The sequence below is a fragment of the Nelumbo nucifera genome, chromosome 3 (assembly GCF_055504915.1).
Source record: "Nelumbo nucifera cultivar China Antique chromosome 3, China Antique-T2T, whole genome shotgun sequence".
In the NCBI taxonomy this organism is placed as follows: Eukaryota; Viridiplantae; Streptophyta; class Magnoliopsida; order Proteales; family Nelumbonaceae; genus Nelumbo; species Nelumbo nucifera.
In genome coordinates, this window is record NC_142651.1 from 85738304 (window position 1) to 85757965 (window position 19662).

Consider the following 19662-nt stretch of genomic DNA (forward strand, 5'->3'; position numbering starts at 1 on the left):
TCACTAAATTGGAAAAACATTTGCTGGAGAAACAAAAGGGTAGTAGGCAGGGGGTGGGATTTTCGCGTGTGGAAGAAGTGAGCAGTCTGGAGGGTGGCAGGTCCTTTGCATAGGTTGTAATTGGTGCCAAGACTGTTCTGAACAGGGAAAAGGGGTTAGGCCAAGGAAGATTTGAACTTAAACTTGTTAGAACCAAATCGGGGTCGGGGCTGGACGCGCGTGACCTTTTTAAAAGTCACGTGAGCTCGCGAGTGCTTACAAATGGGCCAAAGCAAAAGCCCATCTAGGCTGCTAATGGTATTCTTAAAGGCCCAACAGGCCAGCAGGCCCGACCCAGTTTGTTTATAAGGCGCGTGAGCCACTAAAGAAACACGTGACTGGGGTTCCGACTATGATAGACATCGGTTCCGGTCTATCATCGTCCCTAGCCATGAGCCAAAAGGGGGAATGCGCGCAGCGTCGGAAACCAGGAAAGAAGAGGGCGTTACAATGGGTCTCCCGACGCAGCTTGAAGGAGCTTAGCCCCGTGCGAGGCTTCTCAGAGAGGCCGGAGCTAAGTTTCACTAGGGGAAGAACTGAAGAGAAGAAAGAGAAGTTTGAAGGGTGGGTGCAGTGCGGTGAAGACGATGGTGAACCGGAGGACCTTTCTGTCGATGGCTCTAGCGTGGACAGTGTAAACGATGAAGGCAGCTGTGCTGGAGGTGATATGGAAGGGTGGAATATTGCAAGATTATTCCAGGGTGAAGACTGCAATCGGATTATCTCATTCCCAAGACCACAGAGTGTGCAAGGTTTTTCAGAAGGGGAAAACCAGGAGAACCGGAAGCAGAGCAGGAATATGCTATCTAGGGGTGACCCAGGGGTAGAGTGGAAAGATCACCAAGTTGACCAAAGGACAGAAGTACTTCCCAACCAACTCAGGAAGACAATTGGTTACCAACCTTCGGAACAAGAGAAGGAGGCCGGGAGCAGTCCTATTCTAGCTTGTCCTTCAGTCCCAGGTAACCATGTGATTTCGGTTTGTGATACTAATGTGTCTCCTGTGTCTTTGGTTCCAGATTCCGTTCCTGTACCATGTATTGTAGCCCATGAATATGCAGCCGAGCTAGTAGGCGGGCTCTCTGAGGAGGGGGAGAGGGGAAGGAAGGATTGTGGGAAGGTGCGGGAAGAAAGGTATAGAAGTGGACAAGTGTGGGAAATCATTGAAAGAGTGTTTAAGGATGTGGAAGGGCAGCTGATATGGAGGAGGGAAGGGGAGGAAGGAAGAGAGGAGGGGTTAATGGAGAGGAGGGATAGGAATGAGGGTAGAGATGGAGAGGGTTACGGGGAGAAAGCAAGGAAGGAGGGAGGTAACAGTAAGGGGAGGAAGGGTGGAGAGGAAAGAACTGAGGTGGGACTAGAGGAGAGGAAGGAAAGGCAGGTGGACAGAGATGAAGGGGATTCTGTAGGAAGGGAAGGGGTGGTGGAATCGGTGAGAGAAGACACGATAGCAGAATTTGTAGGGAAGTTGGGCTGTAGGCTGGAGGATTTGAACGAGTTGAAAGAAAGCTTACAGAAGAGGAAGATGCAGATCATAACAAAGAAGAGGAGGTTGAGTGAAGTAGAGAGACTAAAGAGAGATGTAGAAGGAGACAAGAAGCTCGAGGTAAAAGGAGATAGAAGGAAAGGGGGAAAGTAGTGGGTAGGTGGCAAGGGGTTTGTAAAAGAAGCGGAATGAAGATTCTTAGTTGGAATGTGAGGGGAATTGGGAGTGCGAAGAAGAGAGCAACAATAAAAGAGGTAATAAGATGGTATGACCCAGACATTGTGCTGTTGCAAGAGTCTAAGAGAATGGAGTTTAGTGACAAATGGGCAAGGAGTGTATGGAAAGCCAGGGGGATTAGCTGGGTGGCGGCTCCGTCGTGGGGTGCTTTCGGGGGGATTGTAACAATGTGGAAGAGGGATGTGGTTGAAGGGATGGAGGAGTTGATCGGAAAGTACTCGGTTTCCATGAAGTTTAAGCAACAAGAGGATGATTATATGTGGGTGTTCACAAATGTTTACGGACCGAATGATTATAGAGAGAGAAAGGAGCTGTGGGAGGAACTGGCTGATGTTAGAGGTTTGTGGGATGGGCCTTGGTGCATGGGTGGGGACTTCAATGTGATAAGGTTCTCGGAAGAGTCCAATAAGATTAACCAGAGGGTGACAAAAAGCATGAGGAAGTTTAACAGTTTTGTGGATGCCTTTGAGCTTAAAGAGATTCCCCTAGCGCATAAGGCATTTACATGGTCAAATCTCCAATCTAGACCCATTTGCTCTAAGTTGGATAGATTCATGTTCTCTTTGGATTGGGAAGAACATTGGGGAACCTTGGATGCTAGAGCTCTCCCAAGGGTGACCTCGGATCACTGGCCCATAGTGTTATGCAAGGAGGAAAGGTGTGGAGGTCCTACCCCCTTTAGATTTGAAAATATGTGGTTACTGCATCCAGGGTTTACTAACAAAGTGAGGGAATGGTGGCATGAGTGTAACCCGTCGGTGGAGTGGGAGGGGATAAAATTCCATAAGAAACTACAAATCTTGAAAGTAAGAATTAAGGAGTGGAACTTGATGGAGTTCGGGAGGACAGAAGAAAGAAAGGGAGACTTGATGAAGAAGATTGAAAGCCTTGACTTTAAAGAGGAAAGGGGAGAATTTGGAGAGGAAGACAATGACCTCAGGAGAGAATTGAGAAGACAGTTAGAGGATTGCCTGCACAAGGAGGAAATTAGGTGGAGGCAAAAATCTCGGTGTAAATGGCTGCAAGAGGGAGATAGAAACACTAGGTATTTCCACTCTCTAGCAGATGGCAGGAGAAGGAAGAACTTTATCTCCAAATTGGTAGTAGATGGAGTTGAGTTAGTACAGCAAGAGGAGATTGCCAGGGCCTGTGTGGAGCATTTCAAATCTATTCTAGGAAGGCCTGTGAGTAGAAGGGTGTGGGTAGAAGGTTTGGATTGGCCAGATGTAGGGGTGGAGAACAGGAGAAGGATGGAAAGAAGCTTTAATATAGAAGAGATCAAGGTGGCTGTGTTTTTTATGGATGGAACAAAAGCTCCAGTGCCGGATGGGTTTACAATGGCTTTTTATTAGGATTGTTGGGATATTTTGAAAGATGATCTCTTGCGGGTGTTTGAGGAGTTTTTCAGGAGAGGAATTGTCAATCCGGGTGTGAACTCTACATTTATAGCCTTAATTCCCAAAAAGAAAGATGCATCCCACCCGAAGGATTTTAGGCCAATAAGCTTGGTGAATAGCTTGTACAAGATCATTGCAAAAGTGTTGTCTTTGAGGCTGAAGAAGGTAATGCCGGATATCATTGAACACTATCAAGGAGCTTTTGTGAGTGGAAGACAAATTACAGACCATATTTTAACTGCTAATGAGAGTGTGGAGAACTTTAAGAGGGATAAGAAGAAGGGAGTGGTCTGTAAGCTGGACTTGGAAAAGGCTTATGACTTGGTGGACTGGGAGTTCTTGAGGAAAGTTTTAACCAAATTCGGGTTTGGGGCTAGATGGTGTAAGTGGATCATGGGCTGTGTCCGGAATTGTCATTATTCAGTGCTAGTGAACGGGACAGTGGTAGATTTCTTTCCAGCCAGTAGGGGTATAAGACAAGGAGACCCCCTTTCTCCTTTCTTGTTCATTTTAATTGCGGAGGTTTTGGGGAAATTGATTCACAAAGCAGATTCTAGGGGGCTCATTAGAGGCTGGAGGGTTGGGAGGATGGAAACCCCCCTCACACATTTACAGTTTGCTGATGACACGACTCTGTTTTGTGAAGGTGGTAATGTGAGGTTTATCAGGAATTTAAAGTCGGTGATACAACTATTTGAGCAACTGTCCAATTTGAAGGTTAACCTTGGGAAAAGCTGTGTAGTGGGGGTGAATTTGGAGGAGGGAGAGATCAGGGAGAGTGCGGAAGTGCTGGGGTGTGAAGTCACGGGGTGGCCTCTGAACTATTTAGGATTACCATTAGGTGATAATCTCAAGAGAGAGACCTTCTGGAACCCGGTGATGGAAAGGTTTGAAAAAAGATTGGTATCCTGGAAAAAGAATTACCTCTCTCTTGGCGGGAGAATTACATTAATTAAGGCCACACTTGCTAACTTACCCATCTTCTTCATGTCGGTGTTTAAAATCCCAATGAAGATTGCTAACAGATTAGAGAAGTTAATGAGAGATTTCCTGTGGGAGCCGGGAGAAGAGAAGAGGGATCATAGAGTTAGCTGGGAAATAGTGTGCAGGAGTAAGTCGTGTGGTGGTTTGGGGCTTGGGAGTATTAGGAGAAGGAATATGACTCTGATGGGGAAGTGACTGTGGAGGTTTCCTATGGAGAAGGAGAAGCTATGGGCTAGAATAGTGGCAAGTATTCATGGGCTGGAGCACAACGGATGGGACGCTGGAATCAGACTAGAATCACAAGCAACTCTCCTTGGAAAGCCATTCATGACTTGCTTCCAGTTTTCATTCCTAATATCAGGTATAACTTGAATTCCGGTAACTCCATAAAATTTTGGGAACAAACCTGGGTGGGGAGCGCCCCTCTAAAGGATCAGTTTCCGTCTTTGTACGCTCTTTCTGATTTGAAAAATGAGCCGATCTCGTCTTTCACCACCCTGTCCTCTTCCACTTCCGGGATTGGGTGGAACTTGGGTCTAAGAAGGGATTTGAGGGATTCAGACTTCGACTGTATTTCGAGTCTTCTTGCACTTATTGATAACGTTGTCTTAGACCCCACTAGGGCGGATTCTAGAATTTGGACACCTAACCCCAATGGCATTTTCTCTTGTGCTTCGTTCTTCAAAGTTTTAAGTCAGTCCACCAGTCCTACCCTGTCCCCTTTTCCTGTTGGTGAGGTTTGGTGCAGTGCTATACCTGCTAGGGTTGGTAGTTTTTGTTGGGAAGCCTATCTGGAAAGAATCAACACTAGTGATCTACTCCAAAAGAAGAGACCCAATACTTGCTTGTCACCTCAGTGGTGTGTTTTGTGTAAAGCAGATGGGGAGACTGGTTTTCACCTAATGGTGTCGTGCCACTTCGCGAGGTCACTGTGGTATTGGGCTTTCTCCTTATTTGGATGCAACTGGAATCCCCTATCAGACATGCAGGGCCTTTTCGCCCCCTCCTTCTTCAGGTGGCGATTAAAAAGGGGAAGGACAATGTGGAGAGGATTAAGGGCTGCAGTATGTTGGACACTGTGGGAAGAAAGGAACTCCAGGATATTCTCAGAAACTCAGAGAGGGACAGCAGATTTGAGGGCTATCATACAGTTTAGGGCGGTACAGTGGCTGAAATCTCTGGAAATATTCACAGATTACACTGTGGATGACATGTTAAGGAAGTGGGGTGGCAAGTTGCACGCAGACCAAGTCAGTAATGAGTGTGGTATGGAGCCCCCCACCTAGTGGATTCTTGAAATTAAACTTTGATGGATGCAGTAGGGGAAACCCGGGACAATCAGGGATCGGGTGTGTGTTTAGAGATGAAAATGGGGTCATCTCTGCTATGTTCTCAGGCCCAATTGGAGTGGATGACTCCCTTAGAGCTGAGATATGTGCAGTTATGGAAGGAGCCCGGAAAGCTAAGGAATTGAACATCAAGAAACTTATAATTGAAGGGGATTCAGAGGTGGTGATAGGGTGGCTGATCAAAGAACAAAATGATCTTTGGAAGTATAACAATGAGAAGAGGAAATTCAAATGGCTGGTGCGGGAGATGGAAATTAAGACATGTTGGATTAAGAGATCAGCTAATTCCCTAGCTGACGGTTTAGCAAAACAAGGGGCAGAAAGGGATTCCTTGTTTTGGGCTAAGTAACCCTTACACCATTCGGTCACTGTAAACACAGCTTGTTCTTGGGCCTTTTGCCAAGAATCAAGGCTAGAAATAACCTAGTTCTTTAAGTTCTAATCAGTCCGAGCAGATTTTTGAGGGTTTTCCAACCCAGAAACACCAAAAACACAAAAACCAACCTTGATGGAGAGCTTCAGTCGACCATCCACTTATTTCTGGATTTATTCTCTTGAAAGGCAATCAAGTTTTGAGCAGACAAAGAGAGGCCGAAGTGTTCTCAGACCTAGGTCGAGTCTATGTTCTCCATTTGCAGTCCAGAGAGAAGAAAAAGAAGTCACGAACAGAAAGGAGCAGCAGCCACGAGTAGAGATTTAAAGAGCAATGTTCTGCTTTGATACCATGTTATCTCAGTGGCTTCAGCAGTTCGTACCAGAGGAAGAAGAAGAAGAAGAACCAGAGGAACAGTCAAATCTGATAGCTTAAACCCTATCAGTCAACCCTAATATGAATTAGCCTCTAATTAGTTGTACAAAGACTAAACCGCCCCCCCCCACTTAAGTATGGGACAAGAAGTCTCTATTAAAACAGCCACATAAGCACATAACTTAACAAAAATAAAATGACTAATCTACCCTTATTCGGCTAGCTCTAACAGCCGGCATCCTTGGAGGCCCATATCATGGAGGCTAAAGTGTCACTTTGTGGACCAGGGGGGCTGCACCCCTTGTAAATGACAAGACTGGCCATCCTAGTGAAAATCCATTGTCATTTTGGCCCAACCACATAGAGTAGGGCCTAGGCCACGCAACCAATGAACCCTCAAAATAATATCAGCCCCCGAGAAATCCAATGGGTGGAGGTCCACCACAAAATTATGGCCCTGTATGAGGATTTTCTCCTTACATACACCATTACACAACATCTGACTCCCATTAGCCACATGGATTGAAAAGAGAGGAGTGGGTTGTATGGTCATACCTAGCTGCTTAGCCAAACGGCAAGTGATGAAATTCAGGGTAGAGCCATTGTCAAACAAAATCATCACGGTCAGGCCCATCAATCTTCCTTCTACGCGCATGGACTGAAGAGAGTTGAGGCCCATGAGGGCATGTAAGGAGATCTCGGCCCCGTCAGGTTCTGGCCCGTTTGGAATCAGTTCACAGTCAGTTAAGTGCTCTGGGTCTGTCTCTTCCGTCTCTTCCTCTGTTTGTAGGAGAAACACCCGCTGGACCCGACATTTATGGCTTGGTCCAAATTTATCATCACAGTTATTACAAAGGCCTTTCTCGCATTGGGCTTGCATCTCAACCCATGAGAGACGTTTGAAAGGCATAGTGGGTTGGGTCGGCATGGGCTTTTGATGATCACCATCCGGTTTCATGGGCTGCTGATTGACCCGTGGAGGACGCCTCAAAATCGGGTAGGTTGGTTTGCTATCTCGACGAAGGTTGTCGATTCTTTCTTCTTGCAGGCGAGCTAATCCCACTGCAGCCATGACAGTCACCGGACAGAGAGCTCTCACCTCCAGACGAATATCCTCTCTGAGACCTCCCACAAAACATCCTACTAAGGCCTTCTCCGGCCAGCCGTGTACCCTGGTCGCCATCCCTTGAACTTGAGCTGGTACTCTACTACCGTTCCAGTCTGCTTCCATCGGGTGATCAACTCGTCGTAGTCCACGAACGCTGTTGGCCCAAAGCGGATGCACAAAGCTTCGGTGAACTCCACCCAAGTTACCTGGGGATGATTCTGGCGATACCACTGGAGCCATAGAATCGCGTCTCCTTCTAGATGAATGGAGGCGATGGAGACATGCTGGTGTGCGGGAGTTTTATGGTATTTGAAATATCTTTCTGCTCGGAAGATCCAAGGAATGGGATCTCCACCGGAATAGTTGGGAAAGTTGATCTTAGTGACTTTTCTGGTGGGGTAATCCCCTGTTCTTTGGCTACTGGAAGCAGAGGCTTCTGCTCCTGCTAGGTGACTGGTCTTGCCAGATTGTCGCTAAGAGACGATGCTGGAGACGACCACTTTGAGATCCTTGAGTTCGTTCACCACCTGGTGAAACCCAACCTCAAGCTGGTCGGTCCTTTCATCCACGGTAGTGGAACATGAAGCCTGGGATTTGGATAGCCTGGTTCTGATACCAATCTGATGAGTTACCGCTCACCTCGGAAGCCCCTTCGAGGGTGGCTTAACCTCCTGAAACAGAAGATGGAAGGGAGGGGGGGGGGAAAGGTAGGAAGAAGATGACACAGAGAGAGAGAGATAAAAGGGGTATTCATTCATGCCACTTATTACATGATCAAGGCCTTATACAGCTGGCGTACATGTATGCAATCATGAAGATAATATCTTGTGGTGGCAGTGTAACTAACTCTGGAAGTCTCTGCCGCATGTCGTGCTAACCTCTCTGTCTTCTAGTGAAATGCTGCTTGATGGTGGTCTGCTCCACACCTATAGTTGGGTTTGGGGGGAGTGTTTGGGTCCCAACAGATACAATGTGATACTAACCGATACACATCCATATTGGCTCGATAGACTCCGCTACACACAACTAGGAGTATACACCTCTAGTCGTAGCATATCTTGTATCAGGTATGGTCGATAACGGTACGATACGCCCCGTATCGGATTTATCGTTTGATGTTTCAATCCTGGTAAGGACATAACAAGAAATAACTCTTACTCTTTTTTTGATAATAAATAAAATGTATAAACAGAAGCAAAACTAAAAGAGGCTCTGTGGCTCAACAAAACAGGATGCCCTCATGTTTATAAAATATACATTTTTGGACCTCCCTAGATTAAAAAGTTAAGGCAGTCTGTTGACATGAGAGTATGAGACAAATTGATTCCAAAAACTAAGAAAAAACCACCTCCCCTAACCCTTGTCAATACTTCGAACACAACTTTAGAAACACAGCCATTTACCTTGAGAAATCAATGCCCTTGAACTCAGGGAACCTTACCCAACCATCTTACTCTTACCTCCGCTGCCTAGTCCTCAAATGCTTTTAGCGGTGGTAGGTCGTCTAACACCTTTGTTAACCTTCATTACCCCCTTGAATGCATCCACATCCTTTTCTTTCTTTCCCTACCTCTAGTCACCCTTGGCTTTTCCAGATCCAAGCAGCTGAAGATACTTCCCTCAGTCATCCACTCTACCTCCCCAATGCTTCTACCATTTGAGGAATCAAGCCCCTCAACATCCTCTTTACCTTCTTTTTGTTTCCACCTCCTGTTTCCTTCTTCCACTCCCTGATAAGTTTCCCTTGCAAACATTCTCCACCTTGGAAAGGATCCCAGGTCTTGGAAATATTGACGTCTTGATTAACCACTTGATCAGGGGGAAACGGGTGTGTTGAAAGGTGGTGTAGAGGATTTTGTTGGTGTTGGGTTTGGAAATCAGCTTTGGGCGGTTTTAGGTTGGAAGGTTCTTGGATGTGGGATGTTAGTTTTTGATTCTATTGGGAAGGGTGCCCTTGTGAGAGTTGATTGGTTGGTTTTATGTTTGGGAGGTGGTGAGTTTTATTATTTTTTTTTTCTTTTTTTGATGTTTTTTTGAGGTGATTGCTCATCATCTGTCTTTGTATCCAGGCTTTCTTATTCTTGATAATTTTTCTTTTTTATTTATCTTACAAAAGAGGATGGGTCTTGGTGCAATGGTTGGGTTGCTCCATTTTGACCTGGGTGACCAGGGTTCAAATCTTGGAAACAGCCTCTCTGTATGTGCAGGGGAAGGCAGCATACATCTGTCCCTCCCCAGACGCCACATTGGTGGGAGCCTCGTGCATTGGGCTGCCCTTATATATTTATCTTCAAAAAAAGGGGAAACACTTTTTTCACCTGATGAACCTCATCTATCAAAACTCCACTTACTCCGCTTCAGCATCTGGTCTGATCCCTTCTCTTCTTCCTTCCTTGACTCAACCTGCTCCACCATATCAGCCTTGCTAACCTTCTGCTCTGACTCAGCTAAAAAAAACTACATAGGCATGTTTTGAGGCCCAGCATGGGACACTCCTTATAGTCATTGCAGTTAATCGAGTTGTCAAAGTCTTATGATTTACAATATGATTCACGATTCAAATCATGTATCCTAAGGCTTTTGATGCAAATCTTTTGTCTGATTCCTTTTCTGCAAAAGCCAACGATTTTTTTTTGTCTCTTATGAATTGATTAATGAATCAAGCATTATATGATTTATTATGCGATTCAAATCAATACAATTCAGACTTAGTTCTTTGCCTTGTCATTTAAAAGTTTAAGCTTTTTTTTCAAGGAAGACTTGTTTTATAGCTCTTACTAGCAAATTTATTTAGGTTACTTAAGACCTTCTAGAAGCCATATTGAGTTTTTTTATTTATTTTTATCAGTAAAAGGATCTCATTGGTAATTCATAAAATTTAGTACAGTTATTAAATCATGTCCCCATCTCATATTACATCATATTACAATTTTTTCCCAAAATAGAAGAGGCCTGTCAGCTCTTTGTTTTGCAAGCACATCTGCCTTTCCATTGACAGTCCTCCTTACCCAAGTGAAATTAGCACTGATTCTTTTTGCTAGGGCATCAATTTTCCTAAAAGCTTGTTTGTATTTCCAAGGGGCTGAATTGATTTTTTTTGTCCAAGCAATGACTAATTGTGAGTCTCCTTCAATTTCCAGTTCCTGATTTCAAGTTGTATAGTGTAGAGAGATTGGGTTGAAGTCATCCAGAGATAATGTTGACTTATGTGAGGCTGCATATAGTTGACTAACCATACAATCACTGTGTAGTTATCCTGCATTCATTTTTCATATGTAGGATCAGTCTCTTTAAAGACTGTGCCCAAGGCAGATGATTTGTTCCATCCAGTTTGATTGTAGTCACTCCAGTCAGAATGGAATCTACTGGACCAACCTCAGACATCGGGATTTGCTTCATCTCACTTCCAGATTGCTCCATTAGCCAAATGAAAATCCAAAAACAAGGTTTTCAATCTCTATGGACCTAACTGAGGTCAGTTCAATACCCAAATGTCCCAAATCTAGGGTTTCACTGCACCCGACTTCTGGGGAGAAAGAGAGAAGTAATTGCTCCTACCAAAGCTTCCCAAACCTCTTCCAACTACAACCACCCACTTTTGGAGATCAAAAGGAACCCCCAAGCCTTGAGTGCCACACCCAAATAGTCTCTTTAACATGTAACTAAAAACTCTCTAATTGGCTAGGGTTTTGGGAAAAAGATCAACAACCTCACTTTCTTGGCAATCTATAGCCAGATTTTGACTCTCCAAACCCTCTACCAACTAGGCATAAAAGTTCTCTGAATAATCAACAACTTATCTCTCCATACACTCTTGTAATCGAAGGGTGTATGGGAAAAGAAAGAAAAATGAAAAAGAAAGGAAGACCTGCTCTGATACCAAGATGTGATTCAGTCAATAAAAAATCTATAAAATGTTTTCAGATTATAACAAGGAGAGAAAAGAAGAAGAAGAAATAACAAGAAGAAGAAGAAGAAGATGGAGAAGAAGGGAGAAAAGAAGAGAAGTTCGATGATCTCCTCTTCCACTCTCTTATCTTTTATTAATCTTACTAAGATTGAACAAATTACAAGTCTGCCTTTAAGTGGGCGTCCAACTCATTGACATACTTAAGAAAACATAAAAAAGAATTAAAGGTCTATAGGGAAAAGGCCCATTAGCAAACAAAACAACTAGGAAGAACTACCAATAAGATAGTAATGGACTAGGGCCCATTCGGCCCAGTCTCTCTACATGTAGCAAGCCTCATTCCTTGTAGGACAGCCTATATTTCAGCCTTAACTGAATCTCCAAAGCCAATTGGACCTGAATACAAGGCCACTACCTCTCCCCGGTTATTTTTGAATACACCCCTTATGGCCAAGGTTTATAATGTTGATGTCGGTTGAAATATCAGTCATCCAAATATAAGAAACATGTCGGAAATATCGGATGGAAATATTGTAAAAAATTCTAGACATGGTGGAAACATTGTAAAATATGCAAAATATAGAATGATATTTTATGAAATGATAAAAGAAGCATAGGCATACCTTTTTAAATTATTGTCTTGTTCCAAATCATTAAACAAAGCTAAGAAACTTATATTATAGACAAAAGAATACATTCTGAAGTTTCCCTATAAACCTTAAGATTCAAAGCTTTCATGGTAGAATGAGTTAAAGCAAAATCTAACTCAGAGAAAATGTAAATGGTTGTACTAGATCAACCAAATAATCTACTACACAAACAAAAACTAATATTTAACTTAACGTTTGAAATGAATATTGAGCTAGCTCCAAGTGGTAATCATGTAAGTTAGGTTGACAATAACATTGTTACTTCACATATCTACAAATATTGTCACCAACTTATGTTATAATACTATCTCTTGAACTCCACATAGTACTGCTAGTGTTCACTGGGAATATATTGATTCTAGTAAAATTTCATGTTGCCATCCATGGAAGTGGAAATGGAAATATGTCGTGGAAACTATATCTTGTACTCCACATAGTGTTGGTAGTGTTCATTGGGGAAATGTCAATTCCGGTAAAATTTCTTGTCGCTACCCATGGAAATGGAAATTTGTTTTTTCAGACAACCTTGAATCTATTTACCCACTTTCCAGCCATTAGATGGATTAGGCAGGGTGACCCTCTATCCCCCTTTCTTTTTATCTTGGTAGCTGATATGTTGGGGAGATTAATAAAAAAAAAAGCAGATTTTAGGGAATTGGTTAGAGGTTGGAGAGTGGGAAGGGATAGAGTACCTTTTATACATTTGCAGTTTGTGGATGACACAATCTTATTTTGTAAAGGTGGTGATCTTAGTTGGGTGAGAAATCTGAAACTAGTGGTCCAGCTCTTTGAGCAAATGCCAAATTTGAAAATCAATTTTGATAAGAGTTGTGTAGTGGGAGTGAATATGGATGAAAGGGAGATGTCAGATTGTGCAACTATCTTGGGTTGTGCAGTATCGCATTGGCCTATGACTTATTTGGGCCTTCCGTTGGGAGACAATCCTAGAAATGCCAATTTCTGTAATCCAGTGGTGGAGAAAGTCACAAAGAGGTTAGCCTCTTGGAAAAGAAACTACTTGTCCGTGGGAGGATAACCCTAATTAAGTCAACCTTGGCTACCTACCTGTTTATTATTATCTTTCAGTTTTCAAAATGCCAGTTGGGGTTTCCAACCTTGGCTAACCTACCTGTCCTTGGGAGGGAGGTTAGCCTCTTGGGTTGTGCAGTTTATTATTATCTTCCAGTTTTCAAAAGGAAAGATCACAGCGTCACAGGGTCAATATGGAAACTGTAACTAAGAGTTTGAATTATGGGGGCTTAGGATTTGGTAATCTTCAAAAAAGAAATACGACTCTTTTAGGGAAGTGGTTGTGGAGGCTGCCTGTTGAGAAGGATAGGTTATGGGCTAAGGTGATTTTGAGTATTCATGGGCTGACGACTGAAGGTTTTGATGCCGGAGTGTTGGCTCGAGCTACCAGTGCTTCTCTTTGGAAGTCAATACATGCTATCCTACCTTCCTTTTATCGGGTATAATCTTTTCTCTGGGAACTTGGTAAAATTCTGGGAGCATCTGTGGGTGGGAGAATTACCCTTGAAAGAGTGCTTTCCTTCTTTATTTGCCTTGTTTGACTACAAAAGTGAACCAGTTTCCCCATTCCTTTCATCTCTTGTTGAGGGTCTTGAGATTGATTGGGATTTTGGTTTCAGAAGAGGAACCAGGGATTCAGACCTAAATAGCCTTCTGTCTCTTCTTCATATCTTACAAGGAGTTTGCTTGGACCCTTCAGAGTTGGACTCAAGAATATGGATTCCTTCTTCCTCTGGTATTTTTTCCTGTGCTTCATTCTTCAAAGCTTTAATAGTGCCTTCTCATAATGTTGGGCAAACCTTTCCAGTTAAAGAAGTATGTGGTAAACCGATTCCACCTAGGATTGGGACTTTCTATTGGGAAGGATCAACACAAGTGACCTCCTTCAAAGAAGAAGCTTTTTTGGTGCTTATCTCCTAACTGGTGTGTTCTTTGTAAAACTGATGGTGAGTCCTGCTTCCATTTATTAATTTCCTGTGCCTTTGTTTCTTCTATTTGGGAATGGTTTTTTTCTTTGTTTGGCTGCAGGTGGACTCCTCCACCAGATGTTTGAAGTCTCTTTCGTCCTACTGCTGGTAACTGTACAAAGAAAAGGGGGAAGGCTTTATGGAGATGTACAAGGGCTGTTGCTGGACAATCTGGGAGAAAAGGAATCCAAGAACATTTGCTGTTAAGGAAAGATCTAGAGAGGCAATTATTGAAGTAATTATGACGGGTAATACAATGGGTGAAGTCCTTGAAGTTATTTGAAGATATTCCCACTTCAGCTCTGTTGAACAATTGGAAGGAAGTTGCTTGTTCAGCCCCTAACAAGGTTGTTCCTCATCCAGTGTGGACTCTTCCAGTCCCCAGCTTTATAAAGCTGAATTTTGATTGTAGCAGTGAAGGTAACCCCGGCCCCTTAAGCATTGAAGGCATTGAAGGGGTCTTTAGGAATGAGGTGGTGCAATTGTTGCCATGTTCTCAGGCTCAATTGGGGAAGGAGACTCCCTCCAAGATGAAGTCTTGGCAGTCTTGCCATGTTCTCAGGCCCAATGAGGTGGGTGCGATTGTTCCCATGTTCTCAGGCCTATGGCTGCTCTTCCTGGGTTGCCTATCAAGTTGCCGTCGAGGTTCAATTTCATACTATTCCCAGCTGGAGGTCTCCATTCCATCTGCACTTTTTCTAAAAGTCTATCTGATTGTGCCACTACAGTCCAAGCCCTTAAATTGCCATTGGTTGAGAACTCACGGAAGAGGTCCGTGGTCTTTACTCAATGTGCTGTCCTAATTGTTACGACTTCAATCAGCTCCTCCTTAGATTTATTCCTCTCACTGAAGATTCTTTGATTTCTTTCTTCCCAAATGGCCCACACCTTCTCTGCTCTTACTGTCCTCCACATAATTCTCAAGGTTTAAAATGTCGATGTCGATGGAAATGTTGCTTACCAAAATATAGGACATATGTTTTGAAATGTCGGAAATGTCGAGGCGAAATATTGTAAAAATTAGAGACATTGTGGAAATATGCAATGATATTTTGTAAAATGATAAAAGAAGCATTAATACATATTTCTAGACTATTATCTTATACCCAACCATTATATAAAGCTAAGAAACTAAGATCAATAACAAATTAGCAAATGACGTTTTACTGATTTATTATGCATTTTGACGTTTTTACAAGGTTATCTGATATTTTCTTTTCTTATTTTTAGTTCTGATTTATTATAAATTCTAATGTATTTATTTCATACTAGTAAATAGAAATACATTTATTCTGATTTTTTAAATATTAAAGTTATAATACATTATGTTTTATTATTAATTTAATAAACTGATTCTCCTTTTTGTAGTATTAAGATTATGATAAATTCTGATTTCTTATAAACTTAATGAATTTATTATGATTTTTAATACTAAATTTATAATAAATTATGATTTAGTATAAAACTTAATAAATTTATTCTGATTTTTTGTATTAAATGTAGAATATGATTTATTATAAAATTTAATAAGCATTTTCTGATTTTAATAAATATTTTAAAAAATACTAACTAGTTAATATTTTATTACTTGAAAAATATTTTATGTTTTATATTATAAAGTAACTAATTTATTCTTTTGTTTTTATATTTTGTTAATTATTTTTTATAAATATTTTATTTGAAATATTAAATAGAAATTATTACTGGAATAATTTATATTAATATACTGTATTATATTAATATAATATACTAATATATTATTTTACTAATGTACATTAGTTGACATCTTGTCGACATAATAGGAAAAACTGTCTCTTTTGTGGTTATTTGGACCGATTTGGTCAACATTTCCGTAATATAGGAAATGTCGACCGAAATAATGTAATTTTTATATTACCATCCATTTTCATGTCGGTGAGCCTCGACATCGACATATGTCGGGCGACATTAGCGACATTTCACGACATTTGAAACCATGATAATTCTTCCTTTCTTTTTTTGTTGCCTCAAGAAGCTGGAGTTGAATAACCCTACCACATCTTGCGGGGGAACCCATCTGCAACCAAAAAGAGAGCAAAAGTATTCCCAAATACCAGATATAAAGGAACAAGAGAACAATGAATGGGGGAGAGTCTCACCATTCTCTTGCAAAGGAAACACATGTGAAGAGATAGACGCATATTTGGCTTGCTTTTCTATAATAAGTCGTAGGTATTGATCTTCCCAAGAAACACTTCCCAACACAGCTTTTACTTTAGGAGGTTCACCCCCCTAGGCTTGGTTAGAACAAGAATGCTAAAGAAAGAAGCACAGGTGAAAAAGCCGTCGGGCAATGGAGTCTGAACTCTACTATCTGAACTATTTTGGTCCATAAAGACTTTTTCCAGTTTATTTTCCATCATATGTAGATTAAAGAACAATTATAATAGGAGGGGTGTTGAGAGACAAAGAAGGACATGTCTTTGCTTTATTCTTGGGTCTGGTAGGTGTAGGGGGTTCCATCAGGGCCAATTTACTTGCTGCATTGCAAGGGGTACAGCTTTCAAATGAGTTGAATTTGATAAATATGGAGATTGAAGGGGACTCTAAATTGGTGGTAGGCTGACTGAAAAGGAACCAGAGTCTTTTATTTGGTGCTTTCAGGATGAGATGAAATCTGAATGGCTTACTAGAAGTATGAATTTGAGTATACAGTGGGTTAGGAGACTGGCTAGTGCGGTGGTGGACGCTTTTGCTGAGCAAGGGGTTAACAGGGATCATTTGTGTTGAGCTCAATTGTACTTTTCTTTTGTAATCATATATTAAACTGTGAGAGGTAGGACCTTTTGTAATTGTTTGTTTTTAATTTGTTTTTGCAAGTTTGTGAAAAAAAGAAATAATCTTATGATTTATGATATGATTACAATTGTTGGAACATTACTGAAGTGTGAACTGCTACTCCATGACCAGCCACCACAGACAAGACCAGCCCTTGATAGCCGCTCTCCTGGTCATCTATGTGGGAAGTTTTCAAAGAAGCCATTATCTTTTTTCTTTTTCGTTTTTTAGCAATGGGTGATTTTCTCTTTTGTAGTATATTATGTTTGCAATTCATTGATTATTTGGTTCAGCCAATATTTAGATATATCTCTTAATCTATTCTTTTTGTTTGTTGTTTTCTTTTTTCCCCTTAATATTTGGGCCAATTATTTTACTTCGCCTTGGTTCTAATTTATTGTATAGGTGCTTGATATTGAGAAGTTGGCTGCTGAGATGGGCTTGAAGTGCATAACTACATATAGGCTTGATGCTCTTAAAGCAGTCTGTAAAAGGAACCAATCAGCTGACAATGCCACAGAATATTGCAGTAAAGGAAAATCAGATATCACTTTTGCAAGTTCAAATACACTCAAGTTGTCAGCAAAAGATGCAGAATGTTTTACCATGGAAGAGTCTGATGCTGGGTTGACATGTGAGGGAGATAGTAAGTAATGCTGTTTCTCAACCTATTTTTCATTAATGAACTTTGGTTTTCTTTCTCTAGTGTGTGAGAGAGAGAGGGCAAAGACTAAAATATTGATACAATATGGCCTCTTTCATCCATATTGTATCTGTATCGGTGCACCCAGATATGCACGAATACACTGATGCACAGATATTTTAAAATCTTTAAAATATCCCAAAGCCTTCTCTCATCCCTCTAATGCCCATAAAATAAAAAAAAATGGAGTATCAGTGATATTGATACACTTAATACCCAACTTTGGGTGTTGGGCATATTGATATTTTAGTCCTTGGTAGAGGGAGAGGGAGAGTGAGATTTAAGAAAATCTAGTAATTAATATATAAAAATATGAAAAAAGTATATGCCTCTTAGCTAATCAATAAGTACCAAGAACAGTCCTTATCCAATGATGGTAGATATTTTGGGGCTGCTACACAGATGGGGAAATTTTTCATAAGTATGGTCAATTTTGATGAAATTGTCACCATGGAGTGGACTTATCAGTCTTTGAAGGCCTTTGATTGTCGTTCTCCAGGAATTTTGTTGGACTACTTGTGAAGGACTCATAAAATCATAAAGTGGTAGATTATGACACCTCTGAGGGCCCTTGACAACTGAGGCTCTTTATTAGAGAGGTGAAATCACTATTCACAAGGCTAACTCCTTCCAGTTGAATTTCTAGTGAGAGCGTGAAGGAACGTTTGTGTTAGGGCTACTCTTCATTGACATGGGAGTAGTGCTATGTGTTTTTTTTCCCACTTTTCCATCATCATTTGGTCCTCTCCCACCTTTTTCACTTTTTCTGTGTTTAGTACCTAATCTTTCTGTAAGATCTTGGAGGTATTATCCTTCCTTGTATCATTTTATTGCATTTTGTTGTCTTGTTATGGATAAAAAACATATTCTTCCATCCATTTTTTGTCTTTGCACAGTTTTATGATATAACCATCTCTCACCCTTTCAGTTGCCAATAAAAAAGCAAATCAACGATCTTATGTAAGCAAAGCTGACATCAGAAAGAATGCTCGAAGACTGAGAAATGGACCAGGAAGAAATCATTGCATGGGTGGTAGGGTTGAAAATTCAAAGGGCTTTCCTCCTAATAGTTTTGATCGTGTCCTTCTTGATGCTCCCTGTTCTGCTCTGGGTCTGAGACCTCGATTATTTGCTGCAGAGGTGAATATTTCTTGAGGAAAGTCCATATCATGTCATTTTTCACATTTGGTGAAAACAGATAAAAATGAATGAAATTACCCTAGTATTTTTTGCCTTTATTTATTGTGTTTGCTTTTTTACATTCATGGGTCTGAGATTCTAAATTTGGAATGTTGTTCTGGTGATTAGTCCTGGTTTATTCCAAAGAATCAGTTATTCATAGAATGCCTGTGTTGCATGCCAAGTAGGTATCATTCACTATGCCTTACACTTGTAATGCACCTCTATGGGTAATACATTCAGATAGCATCTAGAATTTACATGACTTTCTGTCCTGGATGTTGCTCTAATAATACAGATTTTTCCAATTTAGTGTACATGAAATACATTTTTTTTGATAGGAAATGGTGACTTTCGTTGATAAAGATCAAAAGAAAGTATAGGTCAGAAATTCTATTTACAATTCAGCCCAAAACAATTCTCCCCTATTTGTCCCTTGTTTTGGCTAGTGTATCAGCCAAATCATTTGCTGATCTTTTGATTCATCTAACAGATGCATCTAACTCCCTTGATAAACTTCTAATCTCTCCAAAGCTTGCCTATGGATCCTAATTCCAAAAGCTACCTGATTGTAATTTTTAACCACTCTATCACTAGTTTTGAATCTCTCTCCACTTAAATTTGTTGATAGCCCAGCAAGGGACACTCGTATTAAAAAGAAAAAATAAACCCTAAAGGGCCTAAACCATGCTCTAGTAGAGTGATTTCTGGGGGATGGTTCTCTGGTGCCCTTAGTGTGTGATTTCCCATGTTGATTGCTCGTCAAGAGGTTTGTAGGGGGTGCTGCCAGCAACTGCTTGGTGTTTCATGGTCACCATATCCTTGCCTCTTGGGCACCTCATTTTTCATAAAAAAAAAGAAAAACAAAAATGGAAGGATACATTTTATTACTTTTATTTTTGATTAATAACAGAAACATTTTATTAAAGATCATTAAAGTCACACATACAAAACGCCAAGGGGAGAGGTAAACTCTCTTAACCCTCCCCATAAAGATACTCAAGATTACAACAATGCCCAAAACAAACAATCCCTTCCCACCCCCTTGTTTAGCAAAT

The 19662-nt window shown here is 41.1% G+C and overlaps 1 protein-coding gene across 7 annotated transcripts in view; it reads left to right on the top strand.

The window, feature by feature from the left end:
- LOC104597730 (NOL1/NOP2/sun family protein) overlaps nucleotides 1-19662 on the top strand; it is a 97087-nt gene that overhangs the window by 39860 nt on the left and 37565 nt on the right. For all 7 annotated transcript variants that reach the window (XM_088900706.1, XM_088900707.1, XM_088900708.1 and 4 more), the window contains 2 exons: nucleotides 17128-17368; nucleotides 18354-18565. In XM_088900706.1, coding sequence (XP_088756832.1) covers nucleotides 17128-17368; nucleotides 18354-18565 — 453 coding nt within the window. The remainder of the gene's footprint in view (nucleotides 1-17127; nucleotides 17369-18353; nucleotides 18566-19662) is intronic.